Source organism: Carya illinoinensis, chromosome 2 (genome assembly GCF_018687715.1).
Source record: "Carya illinoinensis cultivar Pawnee chromosome 2, C.illinoinensisPawnee_v1, whole genome shotgun sequence".
NCBI lineage: Eukaryota > Viridiplantae > Streptophyta > Magnoliopsida > Fagales > Juglandaceae > Carya > Carya illinoinensis.
The window spans coordinates 36,022,767-36,035,576 of NC_056753.1; the positions used below are offsets into that span (position 1 = coordinate 36,022,767).

Genomic DNA, 12,810 nt, shown 5'->3' on the forward strand with positions numbered 1-12,810 from the left:
TCAGTGTGGAGAATGGGATCAAAGTACAAAAAGCAGCTGTGAGGATTTCCTTCTTAACAGGTGGACTTTATGACAGCGTATAGGAAAGAGAAAGGGTAGTGATAACTTGGGTTGGGTGTTGGGTAACGTGCGGATGGGCCAAGGAGTAGTGGGAACACGTCACTGTCAGCGAGTCTCGACAAGGTATCAAATGCCTACATCTGCAACATCACCGCCCAAAACCGAGCCCCCAGCACCTGCCCAGCCCGGCTAGCCCTACCGGGACTCAGTCTTCTGCTTCACTTACACGCACCCTCTCTCTGTGTCATCTGAATGATTTTTTTGAAATTTTCATTGATGTTACCGATGCTTCTGGCTTCTGGGTGACCACCCATACTGCACTAAATGTGACTAGCACCGTTCTCTCTCTCTCCTTTTTTTCTCTTTATTCAATGTGAGTTTTTTCTTTATTTTTTTATTTTTTTATTTTTTTTTAAGTTTTATGGAAAATTTATTCAATGTGACTTGATTTTACAGTCGAGTTGCACACTAACGTATAGAAAAGAATTGAGAATATTTTCGGAAAGAAAATAGAAGTTCTGACTTAAAAATTATGAAATCATCACTTGTTTTAAATTAACAAAATAAGTAATAATTTTATATGTTATTAAATATATGTTCTCTATTTAAATCTTGATTTTATATTTTATTTTATTTTATTAAATATTTTATGTATTGAATTTATTTATTGAGAGAGAGTTTCATCTATATATAAAAATAAATGTTAAAAATATAATATAAATAAGAATAACCTTACATACAATCATAAAATATATAAATATTACATAATCGTTTTAAAAAAATGATGTCTATTATTAAAAAATTAATTTTTTATATAAATCTCATATTTTATTCACTTTTTTTAATCAACAGTTAAAATATTTTTGATTACAAATATATTTTCTCTATAAATAATTAAATCAATCTCTTCGTATAAGTTTTTTATTTTCTTAATATGATTTTACTTCTAAGTTGCACACACCTTCGAGTCTATGCATTCCCACCGGCCACCAGGCAATAATTTCTTACCTAGGAACGTTTTGATATTATTTATAAAAGAAATTTCTCGTTTGTTCTTGCAATATTTATCAACTCATTTTATTTTATTTATATAATTTTTTAAAATTTTCACTTAAAATAAAATAAATCATTCCTCTTTGCCAAATTTGAAATAAAAATAATATTTTTTAATAATTTTTTATTTAATTTTTAACTTTAACCTCAAATATTTTATTACATCTTATCGAAAACAAACCAGCCGTCAGCGCTTGAATTCAATGATGGGTAGCCACTACCCATTTAATATTTATAAAGGATTTGAAGTTTTTTATTTTTTTATTATTTTCTTTTAAGTATTTTTTTAATATTTTTAATCATTAAAAAAAATTCAAAAATATATAATTTTATTAAAAATTACTTCTTTAATTATTAAGTAAAACTAAAAATTAAAAAAATTAAATATAAAAAAAAAATAGTAAATAAATAATAGGAGGATTGTATCATTTTCCTTCAAAGATTGCTCTTGGATAGGCAATTTAATATAACTGTTTTGAACAGAACCTCATCAACCCGAGTTGAACAAACGGGCCAACTCGGCCGACCAGATCCAGCCCGTAATTTGTAATCGGCCCAAATTTCAAAACCCCAGACCACTATCAAACACTTCCACCGCGCGTCATAAAACTATGCTTCAAGGCCCAAGCTTCTTGGTATTTTCATTTATATTATTATTCTTCCTCATTATCCACTCTCCGAGTCTCAGATTAAAACCGCAAGGTCGCTTTTCGCTCCCAATGGCGCTTCTCAACGTCTCCTTCGCCTGTAGCCCTCACGTCTCAAATCCACACCCTCGTTATTCTTGCTCTCTCTCCCTCTGTACTACGCTCCAGGTAGATTGAATTACTCGTCTGTTTTCCTCCTCGCAACATGTCTCTCTACTGCTAGACTTTCGCCGCACCTTGGCTAATTCTCGTTCATTTTTTATCGAAACAGGTGCCGAAGAAGCCACGGACAGCTCCTCGGAATCTGATTCTGTTGTCGTTGGGCGAATCTGCGTCCAAGGCAAGCTTGCTGGCTCTCCTCTCCGCTTCTCTCTTCTTGGCCGATCCCGCACTCGCATTCAAGGGAGGAGGTCCGTACGGTCAAGAGGTGACGAGGGGACAAGATCTGACTGGCAAGGACTTTAGCGGCAAGACTTTGATCAGCCAGGACTTCAAGACGGTATCTGTTTTTTTATTTGCCGACCGCACATGAATATGTTTATCGTAATCCGTTTTGTCTATATAATGTGCGATTTGTTTTGCATATTTATTCAATTTCATTTTTTTTTTTTTTTTCAGTCTATACTGAGGCAGGCAAATTTTAAAGGCTCAAAGTTACTTGGTGCGAGCTTCTTCGATGCCGATTTAACAGGTATTTAATTCTTCATTGTGTTTTAACACTATTGTCAGTATTGACGGAGGATAGATTATTCTGTAAGTTAGTTTTAATAAATAATTCAACAGGAAAGAACGAAGAAAATCGTCCAAAAAATAGAAAGAAACATATATGATGTTTAGTTCAAAATTATCAAATTAAATAATGTCAAAAATCAGCCCACAAGTATAGCTTAAAATCGTCATTATTAGAATTTTATCAAAAATAGTAAAATCTCAACAATCATGTTAGAATTAAATATATAATAAAAAAAAATAATCTGTCAAAAATATGATTCAAATTAGGTTCAGAATCACTTTCTAAATGATAAAGGAAATATTACTATAAAAGGAAAAAAATTTCCTAAAAATGGAGATTCGGAATGGAAAACAGGAAATTTTGGTCTCAAAAAAGATGTGCGCTAGTGGCTACGATGTGCGTGCTGAAAAGAGTTCCGAATTGGAGTCATATGTACAGTTTTGATACTCGTAGTCAAAGTTATGATTAAAATATAGAAAAATCACAATTACCTGCCATATTTGCACTTATTTGCCAATTCAAAGTATCTCAGTGTGCCATCAATGTGCCATCTGAACAACTCACAATCATCTTACTCACATTCTCTTACAGCAAGTATCTTAGATTCGCAGATATTCTTCGGAAAATTTGTTAGGCTGCATGCTTCAGTACAACTTTAGTAAGTACCGTGTGATAATGTAGGTAGGTGAGACAGCTTGGAAGAGTTGTAGTATTAGATTACTACGCCATAAGTGTAAAGTATAATCACAATCAAATTGCATTAATTGATTATGATACAGTCTTACTGTGACAGTCAAATTATTCTATTATATATATTTACAATAATTATTTAGTGTCTTTTTATCTCTAAAAAGGGGCTGATCTTTCGGACGCTGATCTCAGAGGGGTAGATTTTTCCTTGGCAAATGTGACTAAGGTATCTTGATTCGATATTTTGGTGTCTGGTTCGATTTCTCTAGGAAATACTAGTTGCTATGTTTGTGTCCGTTCTCCCTCCGAGTATGTTGTGTTTGTAAGAATCACTTTCTTCAGGCCAACCTGAGCAATGCTAACTTGGAAGGTGCTCTGGCTACGGGAAATACATCTTTCAAGGGATCAAAAATAACAGGGGCTGGTATGTGGAAAGCAGAAACTCTGCTTAACATTGTTTTCTTAGAGTTGATGTCAGATTTGGCCAATTCATTTGAGAGGGAATGAATGAATCATTGTTTACTGAGTTTGCTCAGATTTCACGGATGTTCCATTGAGAGAAGATCAACGAGAATACCTATGCAAAGTTGCAGACGGGTAAATATATAGTTTCCTTTACATTTTCCTTCTCAATTATTGGCGTTATTCATTATTAACCGCATTTTTGTTATCAGGGTGAATCCAACAACTGGAAACGCAACGCGTGATACACTGCTATGCAATTAATTAATAATATTTCATTGCCCCCAGCAAACCATCACGTTTATACAGGGGGAGCGGATTTGCTGCTTCTGTAAGAGGCTGGCTAAGAGCTGCAGTTTTCGTGGGTTTGAATTTGAGGCTGATTTATTAGAACGATTGTATCATATTACTAACACAGTAGCCCTATCTAATGATTGGATTTGATATTACATATGGTCGAGGGTATTATTTGGAGTCTAAAATTGCATCGTGATTTTTTTTTTCATGTAATTGTGGAAAAGAGTGTTGCGCTTCTGACATGTCCAAAAATCACACAAGACGATAGAGAGACAATATTTAAATGGTTCGACAACTTGCCTACGTCCACTAAAGCAGAAATTCAGTATTTTCAATATATTTGTACAAAATTACAAACACTCATAAACAACTCTCTATCTCTCAAAATGGCCCATGTTCTGGGTTTTCCCATAACCTAAATCTCGCCCAGAGCTCTGCCTTGATTTTTCACCGCAGTGAGGATGATTTTAATCTTCAACAAATGATCTGCTTTTATAGGAGAAGCCATGCGAGACAAACTCCCACACTTCTTGACCAAGAGGGAGCTTCCTTTCGGTGCAGTAAATTTTAGTCAATATTTGCTGCCAAAGACTTTCGGTGGATTGGTGGGTGGCTGCAAAATCAAATGGCAATTCACACTTGGGGGGTTTCCAAAAATCACCCCCTCCACCCAAGTGTGCCATACTAGGATGCTACAAACGGTTGCATCCCAAATGATTGCACTCCTTCATTGAAATGCTTGTTAGCCATGAGAGATTTCTACTATCAAATGCATCTGCAAGTACGTCTTCAAATGGATGTCCAGATGCCTCTCCAAATGCATCTTCAAATGCATCAGCATCGTCTACATCCACGGAGCTTGTAAGGAATTTTTTCAGAGGAGATTTACAAGTGATTTATTGCACAATCTCAACTCTCTAAGATTCTTCTTTTGCTCGAGTCCATGAATTTGCACTCATATACACATTGAGCAAACTGAGTTTCGCTCGAGCTATAATCAAGCAAACAATCTACCTGCTGCCTTTACAGCTTTCAAACCAAGCTCTATAATCCTACAATCACACCAATCTCCAACTTGGAGACTGGTTCTCAACATGCTAGCCTCTATCTCCAGCATGATCCCTTATCATCTTTGCAATTTTACAGTTCATGTCTTCAAATTAGAAGACTAACTAAAGCGATGCATAACTTTAATTTATCACGTACAGTGCCCTTAATCAACACATCTCCCACTACACTGGGAATCAATGGTCTTGCACGGACCTTGACACGTATCAGAGAATCTGTTGCTGAGGTCTCCATCTCTGACCTGGGCGGCTAACTCCTCATCCTGCTACTAACATATCCTATCTTCAGTTGATATGCCCATCTTGTGTGCAGTCTCTGCTAATTTTAACTTGCATAATCTCCATTCTTACAAGATTTTTATTCATACTGTAGTTCACTACCTTCATTCAGCAAGATATAGTTTAAGGTAGTAATCATCATGGAGGTCTGATCGTCTTGGTAGTTATGTGAACATCAACTTTAGGTGTAGATATCCTTGGAACATCTGCCGTTTTGTTCCCATCTCTCACACATTTGCTTCATGTCATGGTTTAGGGAGATTTCTTTAAGTTTAGATGAGAAAAAATAAAACTGAGTTCCCTTAATTTCCTCATCTAATTCACACGACCATTACCACAAACCAAGACTAATGAATCATTCGTGACCTTCTACGTCTTTTTGAGAAAATACTATCGAATGACTACTGTCTCCAAACTGTCTTTAACAACATTGAGCACTGCAAGAAATGCAACGCCACGTATTTCTTCAATCACTATATTCACAGCATCATTCTCAGTTTTCTCCTGATTTTAGTAATCTCTTGTGGCCTGTCTTGCCACAATTTTTAGCGAGTCATATGTTGTCCAGATCTTAACTTGCCTCTGTCCTTACTATCAACATTCAGGACCAACAACTCGAGATCTTGCCAGAATCTCTTCTGCGCATCTCTTCATCTAGGATAAGATCTCTTACATTAAGAAACTTGAACATCGTTTTCTTTGTAGAATTACTCATAGTCATTCTCATGACCTCCCAATTTTTTTACCACAATGCCAAATACTATTGGGCAACAATAGTACATTCTGCATTTTCTGAAGTTGAACTGTTTCCTCATCTGCACTTTGTTATTTGCAACTGGTTTTTCAAAAAAAGCCACAATGAGATCCGTTGCGGTTCTCCTCTTAATAACATTATGTTCCATGAGTTGTATGACTTCCAAAATCTGCAGATATAATAAGTTAATCAACATCGTCCAATGATTTAAAATTTGCTCCATCAAACTTTACGATCTCAACTAGTTTAAATCAAGACCAAACGAACTGAGTCTGGCAACATTGGACTCCAACTGGCTGACATCAAGCCCAAAACAAATGAGTCTGTCACGACTCCAACTGGCTGCGATCAAGCTCTAAACAAGTGAGTCCATCACGACTCCAACTGGCTGTGATCAAGCCCAAAACAAATGAGTCTGTCACGACTCCAACTGGCTGCGATCAAGCTCTAAACAAATGAGTCCATCACGACTCCAACTGGCTGTGATCAAGCCAAAAACAAATGAGTCTGTCACGACTCCAACTGGCTGCGATTAAGCCCAAAACAAATGAGTCCATCACGACTCCAATTGGCTGCGATCAAGCCCTAAACAAATGAGTCCATCATGACTCCAACTGGCTGCGATCAAGCCCACAACTGATCTGAAGTATGAACGATCCAGATCATTATTATCGATGGCGAATCTCAACATTCCCACCTTACGGATGAGTCTAGAATGATCCAAATAGTTTGTCAGCACTATTTGATCATCGTAATTGAACTCCAACTGGCGTTGATCAAGCTCACAACAAATGAGTGCATCACAACTCCAACTTGCTGAGATCAAGCCCAAAACAAATGAGTCTATCACGACACCAACTAGTTGAGCTCTAGCCCAAAATGATCTGCAACTCGTGGACGGTTCAGATCGAATGTACCGATGGTGAATCTCAACATTTCCACCGCACGGATGAGTCTAAAATGATCCAAATAGTTTGTCAGCACTATTTAATCATCGCAATGGAACTCCAACTAGCATAGATCTATCCCAAAATGATCTGCAACTGATGCACGGTTCAGATGAAAAGTACTGATGTCGAATCTCAACATTCCCACCGTACAGATGAGTTCGAAATGATCCAAATAGTTTGTCAGCACTATTTGATCATCGCGAAGAAACTCCAACTGACGTAGATCAAGTCCAAAATGATCTGCAACTGATGCACGGTTCAAATTGAAAGTACCGATGCAAATTTCAACATTTTCACCGTACGGATGAGTCTGGAATGATCCAAATAGTTTGTCAGCACTATTTGATCATTACAATTGAACTCCAACTGGCGTAGTCATAGCCCAAAATGATTTGCAACTCTGAACGGTTCAGATCGAATGTACCGATGGTGAATCTCAATATTCCCACCATACGGATGAGTTCGAAATGATCCAAATAGTTTGTCAGCACTATTTGATCATCGTAATTGAATTCCAACTGGCGTAGATCTAGCCCAAAATGATCTGCAACTATGGACGGTTCAGATCGAAAGTACTGATGGCAAATCTCAATATTTTCACCGTATGGATGAGTCCATAATGATCCAAATAGTTAAAAAGTACTATTTGATTGTTGAAATCAGATTCCGAATGACTTAGATCTAACCCAAAATCGATCTGCGACTTTTGGACGGCTCAGATCAGTCTTTTGCTACAGTAGCGCATGGGAGCGCATGCAGGCGCGTGGGGGAGGGTGGGAGAGTGTCTCCCACGCGTCTTCCTCCTCCCGCCACCAGTGGGGGCTCGTGGGCGTGTGTTTCCCACTCGTCTTCTTCCTCTGATACGATTTAGGTGCATCTGTGCACTCTCCAACTTCTAGGGGCGCATACGGGCTCCTCTGGCATCTGTTTTTTATGCTGTTTGTGGCAAAAAATTCATCTTGATGCGAGGAACATCACTGTGTGGTCAAAATTTGATTTTGGTCAACTTTATTTTTCTAGACAGTACGTAACCAAAGCTCTGATATCAATTGTTGGGCCTGTCCAAAAATCACACAAGACGATAGAGAGACAATATTTAAGTAGTTCAGCAACTTGTCTATGTCCATTGAAGCGGAAACTCAGTATTTTCAATATGGTTGTACAAAATTACAAATACTCATAAACAATTCTCTCTCTCAAAATGGCCCCTGTTCTGGGTTTCCCCAGAACCTAAATCTCGCCCAGAGCCATGCCTTGATCTCTCACTGCAGTGAGGATGATTTTAATTTTCAACAAATGATCTCCTTTTATAGGAGAAGCCATGGGGGACAAACTCTCACACTTCTTGACTAAGAGGGAGACTTCTTTCGGTGCAGTAAATTTTAGTCAATATTTGCTGTCAAAAACTTTCGGTGGATGGGTGGGTGGTTGTAAGATCAAATAGTAATTCACACTTGAAGGATTTCCAACAAAGAGAGAGAAGATTGAGGAAGGGATTAAAAGCAGAAGGCAGGGGGTAAGATTGTGCATTATGATTTATATATTGATTTGGACCCAAACTGGAGGAAATAGTAATGAAAATCGATAGGTAGTCCTGGTATTTATAATTTTCCTTTAAGAAACTATATCACAGTTGTTATTTAATGCAACGACAGAAGTCCGGTTACTTAAGAAAAGTTTCAAGCCAAAGAACACTTCGATATAATGATGGGTGAAATACTACATAAAAGTGAGAAGAAGAAATTTTTAGTTTATGTACATTCATAAGCCAAGCCAATCCAAAAATTACGGGTAATTTTCATTGAAAAAACTTATAACCGATCAATCCAAAAATTCTTAAATAACATCCCTCCAATTTGAGAATGACACGTAGACATCACAGGATACATTTCATGTGGCTGCATGTTAGGGAATTTGAGATCCTCATTCATCCCCTAGCCTCCCTCTAGCACGAAGATAAGCCCACTTCTCGCACGACCTTCTCCAGACCACAAATCCCTCTCTTGCGATGGCCCAAGAAGAATAATTGTGGTGGCTCATCCTTTCACATGTCCTAGCACCCCAAGCAAAGCCCCTCTCTCGTGATGGTGGCACTTCACCCTCCCTTGTGAAATTTCCGTTAATCCCCTATGAAATTTCTGTTAATCGTCACCCTCCTTTGTCTCTCTTGAAGTTATGTTCGAATGTGGTTATTTTGGAGTTGGTAACTGGTAGGCTCCTAACTAATCTTGATTTTGGAAAGAAAGATTTGGTAAAATGGGTTTGCAACACATTAGACTAGAAAGGAGTCAACCATGTAATTGACAGTAATCTCAATTCCAAGTACAAGAAAGAGATAGGCAAAGTTCTGACCAAAAAGGAGTTGACCATGTATAATTTAAATACCTCACTTGAAATGAAAAAGATTCCAATGAGTTCTACTATTCTCATGGTCTTGTGTTTGGTTTCATAATAGGAAAAGAACATATTGCAGCTGATGAGAAAGAGATGAGAGGGAGATTTCTGCATGACCAATGAGTCTAAGACTATGCCCAGCATGGATTATTGTTCTGAGAAACCCATAGATATCTCATGACTTTCTTATTTTTATTTTTATTTTTTTTATTTTGTGTGTGGATAGTTTATAACTCTCTTATCATTTCCTACTTGAATATTTTGAATTTGTTCTATCAACTTTGGAACATATATGAACACATCTCCTACCCGAGAAGTACCCATAAGAAAAAACCTAAAGTGGAAATTAGCATGTAAGTGGCTAAGAGGATTGCGGCAATGGACAGACAATGATAGATGAAGGTGGTGGACGACTGCGATAAGGTTGCTGAAGTGCACTCCTATAGCGGCTTGAACGATAGAGGCATGTTGAAGGATTCATCTTCCATCGGGTGTGATAGGGCTCTCCAATTGATCTGGTGTGATAAGTTTCATTATGGGTTGGATAGACTTGTTGATTTGGCAGATTCTCATCAGGGTTGTTAAGGCAAAAAAAGTAACCATACCGCTCTAAAGCGGTTCTTATTTTCATTTAGGGAAATAGGGCCTACCCCCTGTTTGACTCGCTCCTACTATGGTGCGTCAGAATCTTGATCGAGGAACCCCTCAGATTGCAACAATAGAGAGATGTTATTTACAAGTACCCATGTTGGCTCCCATAGGCTATCTCCACCTAATGCTTAATGAACTCCTCTGCACAAGCACTCCTCTTGATTTCAGAGCAACCGGTGTTCTTTAAGAGCTCGAGAATTAGCTACTGAAGCATCTCGCTTCTCTTCCTCTAAGAGCATTCACATTAGTCTATACATATGCATATGTAAAGTCATTTTTGCATAATTTAAGCATAAATTCAGCTGCATTGGATTATCCATCTTCAAATATTTGGCTAGTTATAAACAGTGACTTTGCACTTTTACATATCTATTATTTACTCTTCAAAATATATTTTACTTATTCTTTCTCTCTCCTCCAAAATGATAAAATATAATATTTTATTATTATTTTGTCTCAAATATGCATAAGCCAATGTGGAAGTTTTGTTTGAATGACAAAATGGATATGTAAAAGAGGTGATTTTGCATATTCATATGTATAGACCAATGTTGATACTCTAAGGTGCGGTTTGGGTAATGAGTTGAAATGAAAATTGAAAGTTAAATAAAATAAATTAGAATATTATTATTGTTTTGAAATTTGAAAAATGTGAATTGTTTATTATATTTTGTGAAAATTTGAAAAAGTTGTAATAATAAAATGAGATAAGATGAAACATTTCTTGTATCCAAATATTTTTTCATTCGGCTACCCAAACCATAGTTTTCAACTTTTCATAATGTAGTCAGCTGTGAGAGATCATTGATTGTAAAAACACTTTAGAAAAGAGCTTCATGGCAAGGGTGAGGGTGCCTTCCATGTTTCGATAGTCCTTTTGAGAGTGCCCCTGTGCAATTTCAAGCAACGTGAAGATCACCATATCAAAACATTGGAACCACAAACCATGCGAAAGGTGGATCTCATCCACTTCTGTCAAGCAATTTTGTAATGATAAATAGCATGATTTCTCACTTCTTCTCTCTGGTCCAGACGAACTTTCCTTCATCACTGTAAAAGCCTCAACACATCTCCCCAATATTCTGAGACGTTTACAAAGCTTCCTCCTCCCCCATTGCTTCCTTGGCCTGACTAGCCCACCTTGCTAAACAATTCACAGAACCTGCCATGAGATCAATTGTACAAACAGACCTTTCTGCCTGCCAATACGAGACTCAGCAAACTGCTTGTTCCCTTTCTGAGGTCGCTCAGCAGCCCAAATGCGTGCTTGTGCAAGCCGAAATAGAGATTTAGATTGCAGAAACTTACTTTTGGTAAATATTCTATCAATGTGGCACTTTTGAATTGTCTGAAGGGTACGTTGATGAGCAGCAAGTTGTTGTTCAGTAAGTTGGCATGTACAGCCATTATTCAGAAGTGGATTGGGAGTATTTAGGACCCCTTTATCTTTTGGGCCATATAACTGGTCCGAGTAGACCCGTATTCTCAATTTGTTTGTTGTCTGGGTCATTATCGAGGCGGATTGGGACCCATTATCATTTGGGCCAGCTAGCCGATCCAAATAAACCCGTTTTCTTGAACTAGTCCGCTTGCGGCTTGGGCGAATCGAGTAATTAATTAGCTAATTGCTTTTTCTTTTCTTTTTTTCCCCTTAAAACCAAAACATATGCATAAGAATTGCCTTTATATTACTTTCCTCGTAGGATGTTTTCATTGACCATTAGCAAAACGTTACTTATTTGGAGGATATAAATGTTAAAAAGTTTCTTTCAAAAGTACTAAAAAAGACAGTAAGGAAGGATTGCTACAATAGTCAGGACAAACGGTCTTAATTCCGCGAGAGTGAACCATTTCCCAAAACCCATCTTCAGTTCAGATAGACTGCAACTGATCTCATATTACAAATATCCAAATTTGATGCCCAATAATACCCCATAGATGGTTCTTATTTTCTTAATTGTATCATATTATATATTCTTAGAGGGGAAGAGAGACAGCTTGTTGGAAGATCCATATAAAGAGATATAATCATATATATACCAGATTCTATCGAAACCATATATATACAGGTTGTATTACAACGAGGGAGGATAGGTCATGGCTACAAACTTTGCATGAAATACACTCGTGACTTTCAAAATCTGAAATAAAAGGATCATACAATTTTATTTAGTTTCGTGCTTAACTCTAAGCTCACTACAACAGAAGCCATTATCGCCCCGAAAGTGAAGTAAGCATGACATTATATATATGTCAGGATGGCTTGCTTCCTGGTAATTATTGAGTGAAGGTCGTCCCATCTGCGCCTGCATATAGGCGCTTCGGCTAGGAACGGCTATATATATATATATAAAAGAAGAACAATCCAAGCATGGAACCTAATTTATCAGTATTTTCACATAGAGAACCCTCAGCATACGCAACATGATATTTTATATTTTCCTCAGCGAGTGAGCTTGTATATATATATATATATATATATATATATATATAAGTAATGCTATATATAGTTAGTTTTGCTTATTCTCTATACACTCTATTGATATAATTGGTTGCATTAATTTTTTTTTGAATACATAACTAATCACATCAATAGAATATGTAAAAGAATATGTAAAAATGACTATACATAAAATTTTTGTGTATAAATAAATTCTCAGCTGATATATTTTTACAGTTTCGTCATGAGTATAAATATTAAGTGTCATTTCATACCAACTATATGTCTAATCTGACTACTGATCATCGGCAAAACGTCTAATAAATTGTTCCT

The 12,810-nt window shown here is 37.0% G+C and overlaps 1 protein-coding gene across 1 annotated transcript; it reads left to right on the forward strand.

The window, feature by feature from the left end:
• The first annotated feature begins 1,765 nt into the window (after positions 1-1,765).
• Positions 1,766-4,127, forward strand: LOC122301430 (thylakoid lumenal 15 kDa protein 1, chloroplastic). The gene is made up of 7 exons (XM_043112788.1): positions 1,766-1,928; positions 2,032-2,259; positions 2,379-2,451; positions 3,348-3,409; positions 3,526-3,607; positions 3,720-3,780; positions 3,858-4,127. Exons 1-7 carry the CDS (start codon positions 1,833-1,835, stop codon positions 3,907-3,909), a joined length of 654 nt encoding a protein of 217 aa, XP_042968722.1. The 5' UTR covers positions 1,766-1,832; the 3' UTR covers positions 3,910-4,127.
• The last annotated feature ends 8,683 nt before the right edge of the window (positions 4,128-12,810 follow it).

Excerpts from the sequence above, each read along its gene's own strand:
- LOC122301430 (XM_043112788.1), top strand. The coding sequence starts at position 1,833 with ATGGCGCTTCTCAACGTCTCCTTCGCCTGTAGCCCTCACGTCTCAAAT. Across the intron at positions 2,452-3,347 it reads CTTCGATGCCGATTTAACAG|GGGCTGATCTTTCGGACGCT; the intron begins GTATTTAATTCT and ends ATCTCTAAAAAG. Across the intron at positions 3,410-3,525 it reads CCTTGGCAAATGTGACTAAG|GCCAACCTGAGCAATGCTAA; the intron begins GTATCTTGATTC and ends CACTTTCTTCAG.